The sequence below is a fragment of the Nannobrachium achirus genome, assembly GCF_963921795.1.
Source record: "Nannobrachium achirus genome assembly, chromosome: 20".
In the NCBI taxonomy this organism is placed as follows: domain Eukaryota; kingdom Metazoa; phylum Chordata; class Actinopteri; order Myctophiformes; family Myctophidae; genus Nannobrachium; species Nannobrachium achirus.
The window spans coordinates 27,998,289-28,023,515 of NC_137827.1; the positions used below are offsets into that span (position 1 = coordinate 27,998,289).

The 25,227-nt window shown below is 40.6% G+C and overlaps 1 protein-coding gene across 1 annotated transcript; it reads left to right on the forward strand.

The window, feature by feature from the left end:
- Window positions 1–21,163: 21,163 nt before the first annotated feature.
- On the forward strand, window positions 21,164–22,605 carry LOC308306055 (ras GTPase-activating protein-binding protein 1-like; the record flags this gene model as incomplete). Its single annotated transcript, XM_080750956.1, has 2 exons — window positions 21,164–21,515; window positions 22,574–22,605. 2 exons carry the CDS (start codon window positions 21,164–21,166, stop codon window positions 22,603–22,605), a joined length of 384 nt encoding a protein of 127 aa, XP_080607082.1.
- Between the last annotated feature and the right edge of the window lie 2,622 nt (window positions 22,606–25,227).

The window sequence follows — 25,227 nt, forward strand, 5'->3', positions numbered from 1 at the left end:
GGCATTTTGTTCAAAAGGGAGCACACTTGCAAACTTTGGAAGCCAATCTTAGCCAAACAGGATGGAATTTGAAAAATCTGAAAGACCTGTTTCGTTTAATAACACCGATTGGCGTGATTTTTGGACAAAATCGGTAGAAGTACTATCCAAAAATTTGTTTTGCACACATTAGCCTCCTGGTGGCGCCATAACAGGCCCATGCCGAAAATTGTGCAGAGGTTCTGCTCTGGCACCCAAGGAGTGTGAGTGCTCAGTTTCGGCCTGGCAGAGAAAATGGGTTTGTAAAAATCTGCCTCCTGGTGGCGCTATAACAGCAGAGGTTCAAATAATTCTTTTTATCTTCACCTATTACAGAGGGGACGGAAGTGCAGCAGGACCATTTTAGTAATACATTTATACTGAAAATGTAAATAATGAATAAATAAATATATATATTTTTTGAATCCAGCAAAAATGTCATGGACCCCCTGCAGTACCTCCGGGCACCCTAGGGGTGGTGGACCCCCTGTTGAGGAACTCTGATTTAAGTCTTGAGAGTATATAAAATGAAAACAAATTGGCTTGCTCTTGCTCTCAAGGTCCATTGGGTTACCAACTCTCCTTCATTTAGCTGGGGACCACCTGGAACCCCCTCAAGGACCACTGTTGGTCCCCGGACCGCTGGTTGAAAACCACTTACCTATTAGATGCAATATTATCCTTTTTAATACTGTATTAATTCCCATTATAACGTATGTATTCCCCTTTAAAGGTGATACACTATGAAATTTCACTTTTCCTATTTTAAAACCTTTTTTTGGGGTCCCACTAGCACCTTCTATCCTCACAAAGTCCCATTTCTAACCGTTGTGTCTTGCTCTGGTTTTGAGAAGGCGAAGGTTAAAAGTATCCCACGGGTTCTCAAAACAGGCAATTTTTTTGGGTGGGGGGGGGGGGGGGGGGGGGGGGGCGCAGTTCAGGCCAAAGGTGGTACTGCAGCTGAAATGCTCTGAGAGCCATTCAAAAATGAGAGAGGCTCTCTCTTCAGGAGTGGTAATTTAGCCTCAAACCTTTTGAAAAACGTTTTTGGGACATAAAAAATATGACATAAATACTTAAATGCATGGTGTATCACCTTTAACTATGAATTGAACTAGTAATACTTACTCAATAGCAATGTAGTTGTAGCTACTACAGAGCATCACCAGACCTGCCAACCCTGGCAAATTTTTTTGAGTACTCATGCGCGGGCACGAAGTGCCCGCGCGGCGCCCGCAGCGCCCGCGCAGCGCCCGCGGTGCAATTTTTGTTGTTTTCCCGCACAAAACAGCATATATTTTGGGGGGTTCCATGCACCTTTTTGGGTGGGACCTTTACAGTTATGTTAACACAATTTCACACCAGAAATGTAGCACATTGCATGTCTTGTCTTGACTTACACTAATAGGAGGAGGCAAGATGTTAGAACAACCTTTTAAATAAAAATGCCATTTGGTCTGGAGAAAAAGTAGGCTAGTATTACCAGGCAATACAGTAATGTTGCTTTGGCAATATTGTTGACAAATCTTTAATAAAATATACTAACTGCACTTGCTCAGAGTTAGTTAACAATAGACTAGCAAAACAGTCTCACCACTGTCACCAGTGACTTAATGAATGAACATACATCAACATAATCATGTTATTCAAATAGCAAAATAGCTTTAGATTGTCAGGTAGGCTATTTACCTTTAAATATTTACCTGTGTCTTTGTTAAACATTGTTGATTGAGCAGCCTAAATAAAACCACCTTTCTGAGCATGATTTGCATGAAGTTGAAAGTATTCAACTCATGTATGTTTCTATTGCATTCATTAATTGATATATAGGCCTACATTGTGTATAGATCACATACCGTCTAGTCTGTATATTCATTCATAGAGGATACAGGCTACTCATTGTTAAAAAACCATTAATGTCTTCATATATTCACAGGTGATAAATAACTTGTTCACCTTTAATGTTTTTTAAGGGTGGACTTTCAAATAGTGGAGAATACATTTATTTTAACAATTATTTAACAATGAATAGCCGATCTAGTATCTACAAGCTCACTACGCGTCGCACGCAACGTGCTGTGAGCTTGTAGATCGGCTAGTCTTGTCAGTTGTCATCATCATCCCAGCTGCTACCAGCGTGAAAGCGCAAACGTCGCGTCCGTCAGCAACACCATGAATGAAGTACAAGCCGAGTGAATTGGACATTGCGCTACGTGGTTAGCAGCTAGCTGCTAGGCTAGTGAAGAAAGTGAAACGGCAAGCGGCAGCTGCAGTCACTGGTACAGAGTTTAGGAGACTGCACATTTGCAGGGAAGGATTGCACTGCATTTCGATCACTTTGCATTCGTTTTTTCCTCTCTTGTAAAGTGCAACCACAATCGTGAGTAGTTTTGCTGCTGCGCTAACGTTAGCTCCGTCTGTCTCGAAGGATACTAGCATTCTGATCCTGGATCAGCCTGCCACTGCTGTCGTAGACTCTGCTTTGAGTGGGCGTATCCACCTCGCTCACACACATGTAGCGAGACGTCACCACAGTCGCTTGAAATGCACACAGCCGGGCCAAATGAACGCTCATGGAACCGTTATAGGAACCGGTCATGAAAATATGATGGAACCGGCTCCGGTTCCTCAATTTGCGTAGCAATGAGGGGAAATAGCGTACCTGCGTATTGACACTTAAAATGCGTACTTAGTACGCAAAATGCGTACGGGTTGGCAGGTCTGCATCACAGTGACTTAATCCATTCAAACCGAGTGGTTTTGATTTAGGGATGTCACCGAATAATCGATTTTCGAATAATCGATCGATTAATCAATAATCGATTTTAATATTTCATAATCGAAAATCGAAAAAATATTAATATTTTTTTCCCCCTTTTTTTTATACTATTTTTTGGCTTAGTTAGTTAGTTTCAACCAAAATATAGGCTAATAATAGTATTAATGATAATAGTAAATGGCCATTGATTTATTATTCACACCAGCACCAACTGTAAACTGTGTAGACTGTAGAGTGAAGGAGCAGAGCAGAGTGGCAGCTGACTGCTACACTCTCCCCTCCCCCTGTCTCAGACACAGGTGTGATTGATTCAGGCTTGATTGTTTGGTACTTGGTAGCCATCATCAAAGAAAAGGGAAAACAGCGTTCTCTGTATCGTAAGCATCACTGAATCTGTTCTTGAGAGATTACACTGACACACTAAAAAGAAAGATGAAGAGTAGTAGTTAGGCTACCAATTACCTGAAGAGCCATGTTGTACATATGTAAATGTGCATTGAAATCCAGTAAAAAAAAAAAACGAAAAACAGAAGAAAGAAAAACGTTTTTTTTATTTATTTTTTATTTTATTTTTTTATTAAAAAATCATAATAATTAATAATCGATTTTCGATTAATAATCGATTATTGCTATAGAATAATCGATTTTGATAAAGGTCCATTTTTGACATCCCTAGTTTTGATGTAGACACATTATGTAAACTAAACAATAAGTGCTTGGCTAGCCTGTTGCAACACCACATTTGATACAGTTAGCTAGATTTAATAGCTTAAATAGCTTCTCATACATTACCACAATGATACAGAGTGCACCAAAGCATGTTTCAACAATAGACACAAAGGTCTCAAACCCCTCATTGTTTTTAAGAAAGATATCTGGGCATAAATAGGAAGCAAATGAGCTAGCAGCAGGGATAGCAACAGGCCTGAGGCCTGTATGCTAGCTATGTGTTATCAACACAATTACTTTTCCCTTCAGGTTCACAAACTCAAATGAGAAAAGTTCTTGTTAGCTTACCAAGGGAGATGCATCAAAGACCAATGCTGTGCTGCTCTTGCAGTGAATAAAGGTGAAGAAGAAAAAAAAAAAACGTTTTCACTGAGGTAGTGTGCTAACCAAATAATTAGCAAAAACGATTTTGCTTCTTTCTCTCTAAAAGTATCTTTCTTCATAAACCTTCTAGTTCTGTTCAATCAAAGTCACTTCTCAATCAAACATCTTCACTTCAGAATGAATTGTGTTCACTCAGAAAACCATCTCATGTCCTCTCTCATGCATGCAGCAGAAAAACAAGGAAGCATGTCTACACTTCCTGGTCCAGAAAGTAAAAAACAGGGCGGTCCTTAGCACCTGATTGGCCAACTCAGCCAACTCACAGCAAGCAATGTTCTTATTGGCTCCCCCTGTTAGATTGACTGCTGCTCTCACCAATCACACTCCATGTCATTTTAGCACCAAACATTTAACCCCTGAAATGCCAGTTCAGTTATTGTGCTGAGATGACCTGGTTTTAGATTATTTGTTGGTTTATTTCATCACATACTTAGGTGACTATTAAATATGTTGATGGCCTATTTATTGCGACCGTTAGGTCGCAGTTACTTGCACTCCTATATACTATCCAAACCTCCACCGGCTGTCAGTCCGTCCCTCTGTCAGTCAGTCTGTCAGTCTGTCAGTCACACGTCACACGTCACACTTTTCCCCTGCTCATATCTCCGCAACCGTTGCCCCGATCCATGCCACATTTTGCACACACACTCCTTGCCTGCCAAACCACAACCTCCACCCATCAAATCTCACATGGCCCTCTTCTAGCGCCACCATGAGGCAGATTCTTGCAAAACACATTTTTGGACACTGCTCCTACAATTTTTGCCCTAAAATCACGCAAATCGGTACACAATATATCTACACTCATGTCATCAACATGGATCTTTCCCATGTAGCGCCACCTTCAGGCCGATTTTTTAAAACACATTTTTGGACACTGCTCCTACAGATTTTGCCCTAAAATCACGCAAATCGCTACACAGTATGTCTACACTCATGTCATCAACATGGATCTGTCCCATATAGCGCCACCTTCAGGCCGATTTTTTAAAACACATTTTTGGACACGACTCCTACAGATTTTGCCCTAAAATCACGCAAATCGCTACACAGTATGTCTACACTCATGTCATCAACATGGATCTGTCCCATATAGCGCCACCATCAGGCCGATTTTTTCAAACACATTTTTGGACACTGCTCCTACAATTTTTGCCCTAAAATCACGCAAATCGGTACACAGTATATCTACACTCATGTCATCAACATGGATCTGTCCCATATAGCGCCACCTTCAGGCCGATTTTTTTAAACACATTTTTGGACACTGCTCCTACAGATTTTGCCCTAAAATCACACAAAGCGGTACACAGTATCTCTACTGTCATGCAATCTACATGCACATTGCTATGGCAAAAGAAATAAAAAAAAATAAACAATTTTAGTCAAGTTTCCGGATGGGGACCCAAATCAATGGGAGTACATTTATTGTTATCAAATTATTGTCTTAGGAATGCAACAAAAACTCAAACATTTTTTATTGAACTCAAGTCTCCATAGCAAGAGTAATCAATAGGAACCACTCCTTTAATACGCCCTAATCATTTATGCCATTAACATGATTTGCCTTCAGCACTTTAAATAAGAACATTTTCTGAAATCCTGCTTAGTCTAAGTAGGTTGTGAATTTCTGTGTACCAGTATTTCTATATTGTACAAAAGGTAAAAGTACTCATTATGCAGAATGTCCCATTTCAAGTTTTCATCTTTCGACATCTTTTGAAAATAGCTGATCTACAAGCTCGTAATGGGTCGCATCGCAAGCATGTAGATCAGCTATTTTCAAATGGCCAAAACCGATATACAGCCTAGCTGAAGTGCATAATGTAAGTTTTGTAATACTAATCTAAATCTACAAAGTAACTAGTAACTAAAGTGTTCAAATAGATGTAAGTAAAAGTACTATATTTGAATCCGAGATGTAGTAGTGGAGTAAAAATAAAAGTGTTGGAAGTTGGAAATACTCTTGTAAAGTACACACATCTCAACATTGTACTTAGCCTACAGTATTTAGGTAAATGTACTTAGTTAATTTACTTAAACCACGGTGTAGGCTAAGCCAGGATTAAATGACATATGAATAATGGGGAGATAAGTGACCGTCAGATCACATGTACCGCTTTGTGTGATTTTAGGGCAGAATCTGTAGGAGCAGTGTCCAAAAATGTGTTTTTCAAAGATCAGCCTGATGGTGGCGCTAGATAGGACAGATGCGTGTTGATGGCATGAGTGTAGAGATACTGTGTACCGCTTTGCGTGATTTTAGGGCAAAATCTGTAGGAGCAGTGTCCAAAAAAAATGTCTTGCAATAATGGGCCTCATGGAGGCGCTAGAAGAGGGCCATGTGAGAAATGAGGGGTGGAGGTTGTGGGCATGACTGTAGAGATACTGTGTACCGCTTTGTGTGATGTTAGGGCAAAATCTGTTGGAGCAGTGTCCAAAAATGTGTTTTACAAGAATGGGCCTCATGGTGGCGCTAGAAGAGGGCCATGTGAGAAATGCGGGCTGTGGTTTGGCAGGCAAGGAGTGTGTGTGCAAAATGTGGCATGGATAGGGGCAACGGTGGCGGAGATATGAGTTGGAGAAAAGTGTGACGTGACTGACAGGCAGACAGATAGACAGCCGGTGGAGGTTTTCATAGTAACTGCGACCTGATTTTCCTACTCTGTAACAAACCAGTAAGACTCCCTAATCGGAAGATAAGCGACCGTTGGTCAAATAGGCAAAAAATGTGTCGTACTGATGGTGGCGCTAGATGGGACAGATCCATGTTGATGACATGAGTGTAGACATACTGTGTACCAATTCGCGTGATTTTAGGGCAAAATCTGTAGGCTACAAGCAGTGTCCAAAAATGTGTTTGAAAAAATCGGCCTGATGGTGGTGCTATATGGGACAGATCCATGTTGATGAGATGAGTGTAGACATACCGTGTACCGATTTGCGTGATTTTAGGCCAAAATCTGTAGGAGCAGTGTCCAAAAATGTGTTTTAAAAAATCGGCCTGAAGGTGGCGCTAAATGGGACAGATCCATGTTGATGACAGGAGTGTAAACATACTGTGTACCGATTTGCGTGATTTTAGGGCAAAAATTGTAGGAGCAGTGTCCAAAAATGTGTTTGAAAAAATCGGCCTGATGGTGGCGCTATATGGGACAGATCCATGTTGATGACATGAGTGTAGACATACTGTGTAGCGATTTGCGTGATTCTAGGGAGAAATCTGTAGGAGTCGTGTCCAAAAATGTGTTTTAAAAAATCGGCCTGAAGGTGGCGCTATATGGGACAGATCCATGTTGATGACATGAGTGTAGACATACTGTGTAGCGATTTGCGTGATTTTAGGGCAAAATCTGTAGGAGCAGTGTCCAAAAATGTGTTTTAAAAAATCGGCCTGAAGGTGGCGCTACATGGGAAAGATCCATGTTGATGACATGAGTGTAGATATACTGTGTACCGATTTGCGTGATTTTAGGGCAAAAATTGTAGGAGCAGTGTCCAAAAATGTGTTTTGCAAGAATCTGCCTCATGGTGGCGCTAGAAGAGGGCCATGTGAGATTTGATGGGTGGAGGTTGTGGTTTGGCAGGCAAGGAGTGTGTGTGCAAAATGTGGCATGGATCGGGGCAACGGTTGCGGAGATATGAGCAGGGGAAAAGTGTGACGTGTGACGTGTGACTGACAGACTGACAGACTGACTGACAGAGGGACGGACTGACAGCCGGTGGAGGTTTGGATAGTATATAGGAGTGCAAGTAACTGCGACCTAACGGTCGCAATAAATAGGCCATCAACATATTTAATAGTCACCTAAGTATGTGATGAAATAAACCAACAAATAATCTAAAACCAGGTCATCTCAGCACAATAACTGAACTGGCATTTCAGGGGTTAAATGTTTGGTGCTAAAATGACATGGAGTGTGATTGGTGAGAGCAGCAGTCAATCTAACAGGGGGAGCCAATAAGAACATTGCTTGCTGTGAGTTGGCTGAGTTGGCCAATCAGGTGCTAAGGACCGCCCTGTTTTTTACTTTCTGGACCAGGAAGTGTAGACATGCTTCCTTGTTTTTCTGCTGCATGCATGAGAGAGGACATGAGATGGTTTTCTGAGTGAACACAATTCATTCTGAAGTGAAGATGTTTGATTGAGAAGTGACTTTGATTGAACAGAACTAGAAGGTTTATGAAGAAAGATACTTTTAGAGAGAAAGAAGCAAATTCGTTTTTGCTAATTATTTGGTTAGCACACTACCTCAGTGAAAACGTTTTTTTTTTTTTTTCTTCTTCACCTTTATTCACTGCAAGAGCAGCACAGCATTGGTCTTTGATGCATCTCCCTTGGTAAGCTAACAAGAACTTTTCTCATTTGAGTTTGTGAACCTGAAGGGAAAAGTAATTGTGTTGATAACACATAGCTAGCATACAGGCCTCAGGCCTGTTGCTATCCCTGCTGCTAGCTCATTTGCTTCCTATTTATGCCCAGATATCTTTCTTAAAAACAATGAGGGGTTTGAGACCTTTGTGTCTATTGTTGAAACATGCTTTGGTGCACTCTGTATCATTGTGGTAATGTATGAGAAGCTATTTAAGCTATTAAATCTAGCTAACTGTATCAAATGTGGTGTTGCAGCAGGCTAGCCAAGCACTTATTGTTTAGTTTACATAATGTGTCTACATCAAAACTAGGGATGTCAAAAATGGACCTTTATCAAAATCGATTATTCTATAGCAATAATCGATTATTAATCGAAAATCGATTATTAATTATTATGATTTTTTAATAAAAAAATAAAATAAAATAAATTAAAAAAAACGTTTTTATTTCTTCTGTTTTTTACTGGATTTCAATGCACATTTACATATGTACAACATGGCTCTTCAGGTAATTGGTAGCCTAACTACTACTCTTCATCTTTCTTTTTAGTGTGTCAGTGTAATCTCTCAAGAACAGATTCAGTGATGCTTACGATACAGAGAACGCTGTTTTCCCTTTTCTTTGATGATGGCTACCAAGTACCAAACAATCAAGCCTGAATCAATCACACCTGTGTCTGAGACAGGGGGGGAGGGGAGAGTGTAGCAGTCAGCTGCCACTCTGCTCTGCTCCTTCACTCTACAGTCTACACAGTTTACAGTTGGTGCTGGTGTGAATAATAAATCAATGGCCATTTACTATTATCATTAATACTATTATTAGCCTATATTTTGGTTGAAACTAACTAACTAAGCCAAAAAATAGTATTAAAAAAAAAGGGGGAAAAAATATTAATATTTTTTCGATTTTCGATTATGAAATATTAAAATCGATTATTGATTAATCGATCGATTATTCGAAAATCGATTATTCGGTGACATCCCTAAATCAAAACCACTCGGTTTGAATGGATTAAGTCACTGTGATGCTCTGTAGTAGTAACAACTACATTGCTATTGAGTAAGTATTACTAGTTCAATTCATAGTTAAAGGTGATACACCATGCATTTAAGTATTTATGTCATATTTTTTATGTCCCAAAAACGTTTTTCAAAAGGTTTGAGGCTAAATTACCACTCCTGAAGAGAGAGCCTCTCTCATTTTTGAATGGCTCTCAGAGCATTTCAGCTGCAGTACCACCTTTGGCCTGAACTGCGCCCCCCCCCCCCCCCCCACCCAAAAAAATAGCCTGTTTTGAGAACCCGTGGGATACTTTTAACCTTCGCCTTCTCAAAACCAGAGCAAGACACAACGGTTAGAAATGGGACTTTGTGAGGATAGAAGGTGCTAGTGGGACCCCAAAAAAAGGTTTTAAAATAGGAAAAGTGAAATTTCATAGTGTATCACCTTTAAAGGGGAATACATACGGTATAATGGGAATTAATACAGTATTAAAAAGGATAATATTGCATCTAATAGGTCAGTGGTTTTCAACCAGCGGTCCGGGGACCAACAGTGGTCCTTGAGGGGGTTCCAGGTGGTCCCCAGCTAAATGAAGGAGAGTTGGTAACCCAATGGACCTTGAGAGCAAGAGCAAGCCAATTTGTTTTCATTTTATATACTCTCAAGACTTAAATCAGAGTTCCTCAACAGGGGGTCCACCACCCCTAGGGTGCCCGGAGGTACTGCAGGGGGTCCATGACATTTTTGCTGGATTCAAAAAATATATATATTTATTTATTCATTATTTACATTTTCAGTATAAATGTATTACTAAAATGGTCCTGCTGCACTTCCGTCCCCTCTGTAATAGGTGAAGATAAAAAGAATTATTTGAACCTCTGCTGTTATAGCGCCACCAGGAGGCAGATTTTTACAAACCCATTTTCTCTGCCAGGCCGAAACTGAGCACTCACACTCCTTGGGTGCCAGAGCAGAACCTCTGCACAATTTTCGGCATGGGCCTGTTATGGCGCCACCAGGAGGCTAATGTGTGCAAAACAAATTTTTGGATAGTACTTCTACCGATTTTGTCCAAAAATCACGCCAATCGGTGTTATTAAACGAAACAGGTCTTTCAGATTTTTCAAATTCCATCCTGTTTGGCTAAGATTGGCTTCCAAAGTTTGCAAGTGTGCTCCCTTTTGAACAAAATGCCTCAAATCATGAACACAGAGTGCAATGCAAGTGAAATATTGCACACACATTCCCTAGGCAGAGGAAGAAATGCCAGTTTAAAATGTTCAAATCAGCTTCATGGTGGCGGTGAAAAAAAAAGAAAAGAAAGAAATACTGAACTGTAACATATTTATGAACAAAACATGTCTAAAATGCTGAAAGACTCCGAACCTTCTATTAATGTACATTTTGTATTTTGTTGTCGCAGCATCTAGAAGCACCAAGAAATGAGTCTCCAACCTCTTTCAAGTCACCGTCCGAGTCCAGCTACTTGACCTCTGCCACCTTCGCCTCAAATTCCTCAAGCTCCTCGCCTTCAAGCGATGGCAGGAGGAAGAAGTGTACGGCGATAGTTGTACACAAACTGGACTGATATTATATTAGTTGCAAAGGAAGTCACTAGACCAAAAATATTACTACTTCTGTTTGTGCCAGTAAAAAGTAAGATAAATGGTGAAAGTGACTTTCTGCACGCCAAGCTCCGGTCATCTTGATGTTTTGTCTCATACTACTAGCAAATATGATATGATTCAATTTCCACTTGAATTTGAGGATGTCCTTCTGATGGAGGCTCTGCACTGGCAGATGAGCCAGTAGGATAGAACATCAGTAGGAGGAATGCATTGGCATTTATTTTAATACCCAAATTGGACACAACCTTTTAGTCAACTGGCAACAATTTTCTCCATGTTCATATAGCCTAATTGGAACACACAAATGCTCAAAATGAAAAAAAAAAACATTATCTACTCTGTCAATGTCTGTGGACACCTGCCTACCAGTGACATCATTGTTGTCATAGTTTTTAAAACACAATGTCTACTTTTTCATCATGCGATCTTTCCAGGAATAGAATGCCCACAATAACTTTCCCATCGATGATTGATTGATTGAGTTATGTATTAGAAATTTTGCATAGGAAAAGGTACAGTTTCATAACACTGATACAAGGTCAACAAAAAGGAAACTCTGGTAAGGCGATGGTTATTTCCGTTGAGATCCTTCTCTTTAACTCATAACATTGAATGACAGACAGATAGAACACAGTACTGTGCAGTAGATCTATATCAGAAAAGCACTTGTAAACAAAAGAAACAAAAACAGTGCAAAAGTTATTTACAATAGGAGGGTCTGGGGGTGGGGGTACCAGTTTGGAGCAGCTGCCGCCTGTAAGTGGTTTTTCAGGGCCGTTTTAAAGCACGTTAGGGATTTGCACTCCTTTAAGGCCTTCAGTAGGGTGTTCCACATTTTAGTGGTATAGCAGGAGAACGAATTTGACCCTTAGGACCATAATTGCTTCGTTAGGGTCCTGTCCGTGGAATAGGATGTCACTAGTAGGCCGGTGTCTGAACTGTTCACAGCCAATGATAGCAAAACATAATGAGCATTAGTTAGGACCAAGTATATGAACAAAAAAGGGTGTAAATCGGTGAAGTGGTCCTTTAATATTGTAGTGTTTATTCTATAGTAGAGAACTTGCACAAAAGTAAGGCAGGTTCTATTAGGGAAAACAAATAATGTAAGTGCTTCCTTGGTTAAAACATTGTTTTTATATGCCATCATTCTTTCACATTTGATTGTTGTTTCCCCACATAATCCTTCCCTGGTAAGATAATTGGTAAATCAACTTGTGTAACAATGTATTCTGGCAATGTTAGATGTGAAATGTCTAATCGTTAATAAGTGCATTGTTAACAATTTGTTGATGTTAATAAGACACTGTTTAGTTGTTGTTAAAGGGTTTATGAATGTTTATAGATGACTGTTCCCACTTTAAACGAACTACCTGTTTATAAATGTTTATAGATGACTGTTCACACTTTAATAAGTGCATTGTTAAGTATTTGTTATTGTTAATAAGACACCGTTTATTTGTTGTAAGAGGTTTATAAATGTTTATAGATGACTGTTCCACTTTAAACGAACTAGCTGTTTATAAATGTTTATAGATGACTGTTCACACTTTAATAAGTGCATTGTTAAGTATTTGTTATTGTTAATAAGACACTGTTTATTTGTTGTAAGAGGTTTATAAATGTTTATAGATGACTGTTCCCACTTTAAACGAATTAAATGTTTATAGATGACTGTTCACACTTTAATAAGTGCATTGTTATTTATTTGTTATTGTTAATAAGACACCGTTTATTTGTTGTAAGAGGTTTATAAATGTTTATAGATGACTGTTCCCACTTTAAACGAACTTATAAATGTTTATAGATGACTGTTCACACTTTAATAAGTGCATTGTTAAGTATTTGTTATTGTTAATAAGACACCGTTATTTGTTGTAAGAGGTTTATAAATGTTTATAGATGACTGTTCCCACTTTAAACGAACTAGCTAATAAATGTTTATAGATGACTGTTCACACTTTAATAAGTGCATTGTTAAGTATTTGTTATTGTTAATAAGACACTGTTTATTTGTTGTAAGAGGTTTATAAATGTTTATAGATGACTGTTCCCACTTTAAACGAACTAGCTGTTTATAAATGTTTATAGATGACTGTTCCTGCCTATTTAAGTGTTAATAAAGACATTGTTAACACGTTGTTGATGTTTATAAGTCTTTTTTCTAGTTAATAAAACACATTATAAAGGTTTGTTTAATTATAGTAAATGACCGTTCCTCTTTACCCCCCCAAGTGCATAAGACTATTTCATACCCCATTAACAGTTTTATAATATATTATAAACAGTTTATTAATTTTCATTAGATCCCTTCCCAACGGTTAGGTTAACTTAGGGTAACCTGTTAACGGTTAAGTAAAGCTTTATAAACATCTTATTAACATGTGTTAACATTTAATAAATATTATTAATGATTTTTACAGTTCTTATAAACATTTATTAAGAATAAATTTAGTTTTCAAGCGTCTAATAAGGATTTGTTACCGTTTATAAGACCCTTTTTTAGTAACCTTAATATATTATCAATTTATTAAGGTTTATTAGTTCCCTTACCAACGGTTCAGTAAACTCATAACGGTTAATTAATGCTATGTACATATATTATTAACATCTATTAAACTGTTACTTAATGCTGTGTAAATATCTTAATAACTTTTATTAAAGGTTATTAACAGTTTATGAATGTTTATTAATTCCTTAAAACGTTTTAGAAAAATGAAAACGTTTTAAGTGTCTTAGAAATAAGCAATTAAAAGTTAATAAATGTCTAATAAACCTACTATTAACTTTATTGAATGCCTTACAAATGTTTATAAAGAAATAATAAGTGTCTTATAAAGCACTTATTAACAGTTATAAATTGTCTTATTAACATCCTCTTAACTGTTAATAAATGTTTATTAAATTCCTTATAAACATTAATAACTGTCTTATAGATACAATTATTAACATTAATAAATGATTTTATTAATTGTTAATAAATGTTTATTATATGTTAATAAATGTTTATTAACAGCACCTTCGTTTAAAGTGCTACTGGACGATCGACAAGCTCACAATGCGTAGCAGTGTAACGCATTGTGAGCTTGACGATCACGGTGTTCATTTCGTCGACAAAAGCTATGACGAAAAATTTTCGTCAACTAAATATTTCTTTCACTAGCGAAAACTAAATAGAAACTAAATAAAAACATATATTGACAATTTCGTCAACAAATAAAAACTAGACTAAAATGTTGAGAGGGACTATAGTGGAGAAGAGATCCATGCAGTAGAACTAAGACATTTTATGCTTGGTTGCGCTCAGTTGTTGCGCTCTGAAAATAGTAGATCTACAAGCTCACAACACGTCGCATTGCTTGTAGATCAGCTATTTTCAGAGTGCAACCAAGTGCAAAATCAGCCATTACGTCACGTCGTCACCATCAAGGCCAACACAAAAATACATAAAATTGAAACATTTCAGATTTTACTAAAACTAAATAACATTTTATTCAAAAGACTATGACTGAAAATGTTCTTCCAAAATATATATTTTTTTAATTGTTCAGGCATGTAACAGTGGGATCCATGCTTATTATCTACATTAAGGTTCATTAAAATGTTCACAATAATTGTTGAACTTCTTAGAATAACGCAGAGGCGGAAAAATCTAACTTTGGCATTGTATGTGAATGCAATTCTTTCCCAGTTGTAGGCACTCCCTGTAGATATGCAGATTTGGCACTTTGTAATCATTCCAAATGATCCTGTTCCTCTGATATTAATTTGAAAAGATTTTATAGTGGGTCTGCAGCCAAAACAAACCCAATGTATCTCCCACAGGATAGTGACTCATTGAGACATGTCATTGGATAATGTTTTTTTGGAGGAGCTAACACCGTAGCTGGACTTAAAATGGAGGCGGGAGTCAGGGATGGGTTGTTGTTTTTATTTTTTTGTGGGAATGCCAGGGGATTTCCAGTGCTGCTGCCGGGCCCATCTGTTGTGGATCGGCGCGGCACCACAGAACCACTGACCCGTGCTGCCGCTACCCTGTCTCAATATTGTTTTTAAAGGCATACCACAGCTGCCATCTGTACTGTGTATACAGGGGTGTCGCACCAAATTCTGGGCCCTGGGTACAAGGATTCACTGTGGGGCCCCTGAGGGGCCCCTGTGAAAAATCATGAAAATCTTTGAATATTTCAAATCCTTCTAAGGTTTTTTTTTGAAAAACCTATGTTTCGATGTCAGTGGAGCTCAAACCTTTTCATGTGCAGGACTCCCAAAATGGTATGTATTTGGCCACAGACCCCCATCTCAAAATATTTTGTTCCAGGGACCCCCCCAGAAGCAAAATTTGAGTACAAATGTTCGCTTAAAAAATACATATATTCAAAGATTTGCACACATTTTCACGACTTTTCAAAAATAGCAGATCTACAAGCTCGCAGCGAGCTTGTATATCTGCTATTTTTCAATAGCTAAAGTATAAAATAATTAAGGCCCCTCCAACACCTTGGGCCCTAGTAACTCAGTCCCACTTTCCTACCCCTTGTGACGCCCCTGTGTGTATATAGCCAGTGGCAGTTGAAGCAAGACGTATACAGTGTAATCCCAGTAGTGAACATAAGCTAATCCTCCAACTGAAAGCCCATCTTGGAGTTCATCATTTCTTTTTTTTTTGATTGCTCAGTAGGTTGGTACCAATCCCCTTGCCAGCCAAAGCAGCTAGTGTCAAGCTTGTCTGTGGTGATATGTCACCACAAACGAATGACGTACACAAGCAACTTGTGTTTTATTCTCTTTGTCAATACGCTTTAACAATTTAATGCCATACTTCAACATGCAGTTAAGGGGGTGCGTGAAGATCATACATAGCCCCTGTGCCCCCTTCAAACCTTGAATGCATGCCGAGTATTCATGGGATTACTAAATGAACAGTGACCGTGTTGTAACGAAAACATTGGCCTTGACGATCAGAACTATGAACAATACATGCCATATGATATGGTATAAAATGCACACCCACATGTTATTATATCATTTAGTGTGTTCCCACCTTCAATTATTACTTCAATTATAACCATTTGTATATGTACACGCTTAATCCTCCCTTTCTGCTACTATGCAGCTTCACAGAGAAAAGATATCCTCCCCATCTGTTCATTCCTTCTTTTTATCAGCAGTGGGAATATATGTTATTCCTGATTCTGGTCAGACTGAATTAAATATGTGCATATACATTTCCTATGCCTCACAGTAAGTAGCCTTGGGAACCAATAGTTCCCGAGCCATGAGGCCCATATCTCCTGTTTCCTTAGTGTGAGGAAGCTTGATGTACAAGTACACCCCTACATGACACTATGTCACAATACGTTGGGTACCATTTCCATAGTCTTTGGTATGACTTGGCCAAGGATTGAACCCCCGCCCTCCAAATCCCAGGGTGGGTACCCCAACCACGAGGCCACTGAGCTGATCATCCATATTTATCGCCGGTAGGGATATGTTTTATTCCAACTTCTGGTCAGATGCAGTTGACTTTTATTGGGGAAAAAGGTCACCACAGTTGAAATTGGTGTCTAATTTAGCATCCTCAGAGACAAAAGCACAACCACCATTCCTCTTCCATTCGAAAACCATTTTCCACTCATGGAGCTGGAAATATGCACAAGCACAAGAGTGGTGATCTGCACAAAGAGTGACAATCTGCAACACTCTTTTACAATGTCTCAATGAGCAGGGCGTCAACGAAAACCTATTGGAGGCTGCTGAGACTTTCTACTGCATGCAGCTGCTATGATCTTCAAATACAAGATAGCAGCTATACTCCTGTGTGAGCACTGAGCAAACAAATAAAGATTTAATGATCATCCACTGCATGAACTACAAGTTAGTTTGATTACGCAACATGATCAAGAAAGTCACAATGCGTTTTTTTCACATGTTTTCCCCCCCTCAAAGTCCCAAGCATTTGTGACAACTGGAACAAGCCGCAGCAGAGCTACCGGTAGATATGTAAGCAATTTACCCCGAGTGAGAGGACATTATGCTCTCATAATGTCCGCAGTGAGGGTGTTATCGGACGAGGCGCAGCCGAGTCCGATAACACCCGCACTCAGGACATTATGAGAGCATAATGTCCGACCCCGAGTGGTAAATAGCTTTTCTACCACTTTTTCCCGTATACATGAAAGAAAACACATAGTTGTAACTTGCAAGGATCTTAAGTTACAATCATTATTGCCTATAAAACTTCCGCGAGACAGCAGATAGTTCCACAAACAACATCTTCTACTCACCAACAGATGGCGCCAACTCCATAGTAATCCATGCGTCTAGCTTACAGCTAAGCTAACGTCAGTTAAAAGCACCGTTCCGGCCGTAAATAGAGGCTGTTCGCTTCCAGAAAGGCATAGGTTCAGAGAAAAGGGGCTTTAAAGTTGGCGGATTGCATTGGATCCAAATAAATCGGCGACGATAGTACGCACGTTAGTAAACATAGGACCGCTGCGACATTCATTTGTTGGTTGGGGGACCTCCTGAAGTCCCCGGATGTACACTGAGGCGCATTGATCTCGGACACACAACTTTGCGGCAGTTGTCCTCTCATAACCTCCGGAATTTAGCCAATCAGAATCCAGTATTTGAACACGTGACTCGAAAAAGTGGTAGAAGCGTGTGCGAACAGTATGGAGAGATTTGATGTCCGCTGGCTATCCTCGCCATGCACTTGTGAGTTGTGACAGCGTTATGGGAGAGCTACAATACCCAGCCCTGGAGAGGCTCCTTCAGGAGGAGTCTAATGACAACGTACTGTCTGCCAAAGAAAGAGCCAGATGTTCAGGAATCTACAGTATATGAAGATGACACTGTGGCCATTTGAATCGGAGTTGGCTTGTGTAAAAGATGCGTTCGAACCGCTGAAGGCCTCGTCTTTGTCAAAGAAGGGGGCCAACTGCAGAGAAGGTTCCACTCACCCTTGGTGGTTCTCAACCTGCGGGTCTCAACCCAGGGGGGTCCCCAAATTATTATTATTATAAAAAAAGAAAATTGGGAGGGGGTCCCCAGATAACAGTGAAGTGACAATCTAAGGACTTTTAAGACCTTTTTCGCTCTCTTAAATTTTGATCCCACGTTTTTGTAACCCGTTTTTCACCCAGTGTCAATTATCTAATGTACTCCCGGGCGCTACACTCCCTCTGCCAACCTGGGGAGACAACAGACTGCTTCCTTCTATGCATGAGGAGTCCAAGTTGCTTCTTTTCACCTAACAGGGCTGAGTTTCCCTGGTTGGACTAGCGTGTGGAAGGAACAGGGATCCCAAGTTTGACATGGGAGGCTACGGACACCCTTTTAATGGCATTTCTATGAGACGCCATTATAAGATCAATGTAAATGTAACTCTCCGAGTTACAGACCCATAAGGGTCCATTTGGTTCCTAACTATCATTTAGCAGGGGACCCCCTGGAACTCCCTCAAGGACCCCTGGTGGTCCCTGGACCACTGGTTGAAAACCACTGACATAGGCTATTGCAGCTTGGCCAATTTTGTGAGCATGTGTTATGAAGGTAGCCACACTGAACAACTTACTCTTCATTTCAGCCAGTTGATGTCCTTTCCTGCTGAAAAGTATGCAGATATGTGGACTAAAACAGGCCAGCGATGCTGCCATGGGAAGGAAAGCAAAAACTATGTCACCCAAGCAGACTACTCTGTAAAACAATAAATTATTCTATCACTCAAGTGATAGAATCAATATTTTATTATAACACAATTATTGTAGTTAATGCTGGCAAGCCGTCGATATGTATTTATGTTTTGTCATTGCTCCTCTAATCTAGGAAAGACAAGTTAATTTGTATAGCAAATGATTTCCATGACTGATACCGATTTTCATTTTATCTTGTATTCAACATTTTCTTTTCACCCTTGCAGCCTAAGCTAGCTGCAAGCTAGCTGATGTTGTGATGTCTAATTGAATGCCATTTTGTGTAAATGCTTTCTTGTCTGTTCATTGATTAATTAGATGATTAAACAGCTAAAATGAAATGTTTACGCTGTTTGGGAATTGTAGACTGCCAATTTAATAAAGAAATATATTTTTATATTTCTTTTAGAGTTTGACCTTGGAAAACGGGCATGCTAGGTTGTGAGCAAAGCAATGTCCTTATTTACTCTGTAATTTTAGATTTTTTGGTTGGCTATAAAAGAAATTGCAGATATAGGTCTACAATGCACAGCGTATCACGTTGCACTTTGTGCACGTTTTTGAACATTTTTTAAAAACCTTCAACACGTGACAACTACACTGATTTTGAAGACATTTCGTAGGATCGGTGGCAGGTCTTGATGGGTTAACATTAGATGACAGCAGCAATTGTCCTTTACTCCCCTCTGGTGCTCATCCTTCCTCTGTCACAGCCTGTCCCCAGGCTTGTCCCTCCATCTCCTTCAGCCTCTCTCCTCTCCTCCCCCACCTCCCCTAATCCCACACCCCCTCCTTTGCCGTTTCCTTATCTCCCCGGGGCCTCTTTCTCTTCTATCTGTGTGTAATCTTTGGCAGAAATAGCCCCATAAATGTGCCTGTATTATTTCGTTTTGTAACTCGGGGGGCGATCAATGGTGGATGTAGCCCGGCTCTGGTCAGAGCTGTGTGCGACAAGAGGACATGTTTACGCTGCCTGGAACGGGATGTCAGGTTTGGCCACAGGGTATATGTGTGTGTGTGTGTGTGTGTGTGTAGGTTTTTTTTTTGTACTGTATTGTATTTTTCCCCCCCCTTTCACTGTGAGCCCGCCCTGTGGCAATGCCGTATCGACTGGCTGGCTGTGGCGAGGTCCGGCTGAAAGGCTCTCAGGGCTTTTAGCCGCTCCCTCGTTTAGACGGCTTTGAAAAGAGGAGCTTGGCCTCTGTGGTTATCACTGGCACGTTAGAGGGAGGGAATATAGATTTGATCCCTTCCACCTCCTCCCACCTCTTTATGCTCTCCGCTTCCTTTATCTCTCTCTCTCTCTCTCTCTCTCTCTCTCTCTCTCTCTCTCTCTCTCTCTCTGTCTCCCTCTCTCATCTCTTCCTATAGAGCCTGAGTTATGTTTCGTTGTACAAAAGTGTCACGTGCCGACCTACACGCTTAGCTGCTGATGGGTTGTGAGCTTGTAGAGCTGCAATTATCGCCGCAGTCCTATGACGGAGTATACATTAGACAGTTATCCCACTCTCAACCTCTATTTCCCGCTCTTTTTCCGTCTTTTTTTCTTGACTCTCTACAGCAGGGCTACTCAACTTAAAGGGAAGCACACACCGGAGGCGGAAGCGACGCAGCGCGTCAAAACATACGGCCCCATTAGTTTCAATTAACTAATCCACAACGGTGGCGTCAGACGCGAGTCTGCTGCGCCGATACGCCGCTGTTCTATTTTTCCAGCGTTGCCGTTGTAGCACACCGCATCCATTTGGTGTTACCGCGCAGCATTCACAAGCATGCGCAGTAGTGTCACCTCTGTGCGCATTCTGCGCAACCCTGTGTGCAAGCTTGTGCGCCAAGCCCATTGGTCGAAACTCTTTTTTGGGTGTCTCGTGTCTGGCCCTTCACTTCTCCCTCTCGGTTCTGGGTTAGGGTTAGGGTTTACACACGGGCTTGCGCAAGGAGGTAGACACTACTATGGATGCAAAGGATTTCCATTGAAGCAAATGCTCATGCGATGGCCCCTTGATGTCACCAATCCAAACACAGAGAAGGCAGTAAAAAGGGAGTATCCACTGGGTGAGCAACTCCAGGAAATGTCTGACATCACAATGCGCTCTTAGTGACATAGAGGTGAAATCACATGATGTCACCTCTACGTCACTATGGACAGACTTTTAAAAGGCACGTCGCAGCCATATGGCTGTCATTGTGGACGACAATTTTCCCAGAAGCAAGTTGAGCAGACGATTGGGCTAAATGCTTGATATTTGGTGACCATCCACTCAAGATATTGATTGTGACTGACGGTTGTAGTCACAGTGATACACGAAAGAAGAAGAAGAAGCCGGTGGAAGCTGTTGAATTATTCTGTTACAGTTCTCAACCTTGGCACATAGGTTGGAAATCTGGAGAAATATATATACTACAGACGGTGTATGTATACTGTAGTATGCTATGGTAAGATTCATCTTGTGCCAATAAAGTTCAATTGAATTGAACTGAAACGTAACTAAAGTTTTTTGATAGTGCAGACATTTGTGGAATTTAGATACACACCTAATAGATGACAATGATGGAGGAGAAGAAGAGAAGTGCCCAGCAGATTGGAAACGACTTTGTCCGACAATACTATACCATCCTTCACCTGGAGCCTCACAATCTGCGCAAGTTTTATGGCCCAAAGTCATGCTATACGCATGGAAGTCTGGACAGAAATGGCAAACCAGTGGAACCTGTCTACGGACCATGTAACATCCATGAGAAGGTGATGGCCCTGGGTTTCCAGAACTGCAAGGCCAAGATCAGACACGTGGATGCCAATGCCTCACTCAATAATAGTGTGTCAGTGCTGGTATGGGGCGAGCTCTCCAACAACGGGCAGCCCATGAGGAGGTTTATGCAAAGCTTTCAACTAGCACACGTGGGTACTAATGGGTATTATGTTCTCATTGATGTGTTAAAATATGAAGATGAGGTGTTTGTAGATTCTGACTCTCAAAGTGACGCGACACTGCGCAGCCGCCCGCGTCCGGTGTGTGCTCCCCTAAGATGGCTCAGGGGCTGCATGCAAAAAATGACTGTCCTATTTGGGATGTTTAGACAATGATTTTGTTACACACTACATGACTAGTCTAACTAGACCAGGTCAACCTGGTTGTGCCAGACCCCTTGTCTGTCATCATCATTTATGACATCATGCCTTTTGTAGGCATGTCATCATCATGTCATCATCATATATACCCTTTATATAGAAAACCCGGACAGACAGACCGACATTTGCTTATGTAGGCCTACCCATTTCATGGGTCTGGCAAAAATTAAGGAACCACAGAAAACAGCCTACATTTCCCTCTATAAGGCCTAACCACCTAATGATGAAATGATGAAGTTACAAAAATTAGGCTTTATTATAATGAAGAGAACATTGCTGTTGCAATAAATCAGAGGACAAATATCAGAGGTAGGTAAGATATCACACTTTCTTGGGCTGGTACAAACAACATACCCGTGCTACCTAAAATAACGTTTTGGAAACTTGTTCCTATACTTTTTTGGTTTCAGGCTCTCTGGATATAAAACGATAAGATTACAAATCTAGAAACGGGCTTCATTCACAAAATGTGAACTGAACACACCAATGTGAACAGATTGTAACAGTGCAACAATTCAGAAAAAAGGCAATACTTGAATTGGAATGAGGTATTTCGTCTTTTGGAACAAACAAAATAAAATGAAATGCAAGTCTTGTATAAAACAAAACAGAAATTGTTTCTTAGGGGTGTTGGAGAGAAACTGAAAAATGAAATTATTTGTCCATACTGAAAGTAGAAAAAAAATATTTGTATTGGTATGACCATGACAGGCCGCACAGATATGCGGGCCGCAGGTTGAATATAGCACTGCCCTACAGTATGTCTCCGTCTCTTTCTTTCCATCTGGCCTTGCAGTAATGGTGTCACTTGGATCTCTCTGTCTTCCGCAGGTGATGACGATGGGGTGTGGAAAGGGAAATAAATAGTTTATCAAGAACATTTTGAAGTCCATCACCATCAGGCTTAACTGCAGCAGACGTCCAGAGAACATATGGGTCTCATAGCAAATCATATACACTTCAGATGTTTGTAAAAGGAAAACTAAATAGATTGAAAGAAAATGCCCCCCCCCCCCCACCCACCCCAACTTAAAAAGTACATACAGATATTTTTTTGTTTCCCTCCTGAACGGGCAGGAGGGATGGCATGATGGTGATTTCTTTCGGCTTGATTTATACACGGCCACATGGAAAAGTGGGAATATGGTCTGTGAGTCTCTGTGTGTGTGTGTGTGTGTGTGTGTGTGTGGGGGGGGCTGTGAAGGGATGGAGGGACCCCCCAGAGGTCCCAAGGGTGAAGAGGGATGACAGAACTATAGCATAGGACAGAGCTCTGGATGACTAGGCCTCATACCCTCAAGGGCCTGCGTGTGTGTGTGTGTGTGTGTGCGTGCGTGCGTGCGTGCGTGCGTGTGTGTGTGCACACGCGTGTGTGTGCGTGTGTGTGCGTGCGTGTGTGTGTCATAGGAATTGTGTGAGTGGCTTGCCAGGGGGTGTACTTTACAGCTAATTTGTATTTGATTGAGCATATATGCTTTGTTTAAACTAAAGCTTATTGTGCTTTAAACTCATATTTCAGTTATGTGCCCGTCTCAATTGAATAACAAATGAAGTATATTCCTGTTATGTTTTGATTGGTTCACACGAAAAGCTGAAATGAAATAAACGCAACTGCTATAATGGTAATTTATCCATTTTAAGTAGAAGTATAACCAGAGGGACCCTTGTGGGTCCACTTGGTTACATTTGTACAATACAATTGACACTGGTGATTTTACAGCGAAGAGAGACAGATTAGAAGGAGTCTGTGAGCGTTCAAATCCCAGTTGCATACCAGCACGTAAATTCTGCAAATGACACAAATAGCACAGGGTTGGATGAGACCTGTGAGAGTACACAGACTGGCAACTCAAAGATAAAACCGTCAGTGGAAAATGACATACTGTATATAGGGACTGTGGAGGTATAGCAAGATGGGAGAAAAATTGAAAGAGAATGCAGGAAATAGACCAAGAGAGAGAGAGAGGGAGAGCGAGAGACAGAAGAAGTATCTGAATTTCTTTGCAAATCATAGAGATTCATTTGACACGATGAAATTGTTTTTAAAAACTTCTCACAGCCCATAGCAGCCTAAATGCTCCAGTGTATGGCGGTGTAGCGCGCCGTAAATAGACGATCTACAAGCTCTCAATGTGTCATGAATGTGACTTGTACATTGGCTATTTCCGGTGCACGGCACTGTCATTTAATGAAATCAGACATATCCCTCCATAACCCGACCAGCTGCTTTAGTTCACATGGTTCACATGGCGAGGCGCTCACACACATGGGGAACATATCGTCGTTGTCGGGTGGAAACATTCTATGTCCAAAACAGTTTGTTTTTTATTTTTCATTTTAAAAATGATTTACAATAGTGAAAATAGCCGATCTACAAACAAGCACACAATCTACAAACAAGCACACAACGCCTCGCACCGCGAGGCGTGTGCTTGTAGATCTGCTGACCTTGTATGATGAAGCAGCTAGGGCTTTGCTTTGCGAAAAAACGTACACATTTGAAACTTGGAGATACGAGGTTTCTGCCCGACAGTGACGATATGAACCGCTGTCATTCGTTCTATAGACACTGATCAGACTCGTGTCACTTGGAATCATTCCTCATACACATGTAAGTCGTATCCTCAGACTGCTTTGTCCTAATAAAGCAGCCGCCCTCCCATTGCTCAAAATGTCTCATTACGGATGTCTATGCATAAAACATTGGATATGGGAGTGAACTAGCACACTGGTGGGTCCATTTATGCTCTTGTACTGTATAGTGTATACTAGACAGATGATAGATGTTGGGGTGAGATATGTTACAGTAAAAAATAATAAAAACGTAATTTTTAACCACACGATTCCTAGCGATCCTGTTATGGCCCTATAGAAATTGGGGCAGCAGGTTGTGTGTATCCTCTTTTTTCCCTGCAGTGCCAATGGTGATTGGAGGCGGGGTGAAAGCACCTGGTCGTCATTGCCAGTCAGCAAAGCAGCCAGCCTGGGAGAAGCTCCATGTCAGCCCTTTTTTTCACCTTTATTCACCCATAAGCGCTGAACCCTCATTGCCATACCTGTCTGTAGGCCCCCAAACTGTGGAATAAACTCCCTGTCGCACTTAGAACACCAGACTCACTCCCTAGCTTCCGCCGTGGCCTGCAGACTCGCCTCTTCAGACTCCACCTAAGCCCATGGGGCTGTTAAGTCTGACATCATTTTGTAGGCAGAGGAGAACTTTTGCCCCCCAAAAAAGCGAATCTTTTTACTATTTTTACTATTTACTAATTTTCCTTCTCTTTGTTGTTGAAAGGAAAGTGGTAGAATTATACTTTAGTCGTTATTTTTGTCTCGGATCTGTTGAAATAGCGAGGGACAGATATTGACAATAAATCTGCTTGGAGGTCTGACTACAAAATGATGTCACGGCTTAAAAGCCCCATAGCACTTAACACTCGCCTACCCCCAATGACCATACATGATACTGATACCCATAATTTATGTGG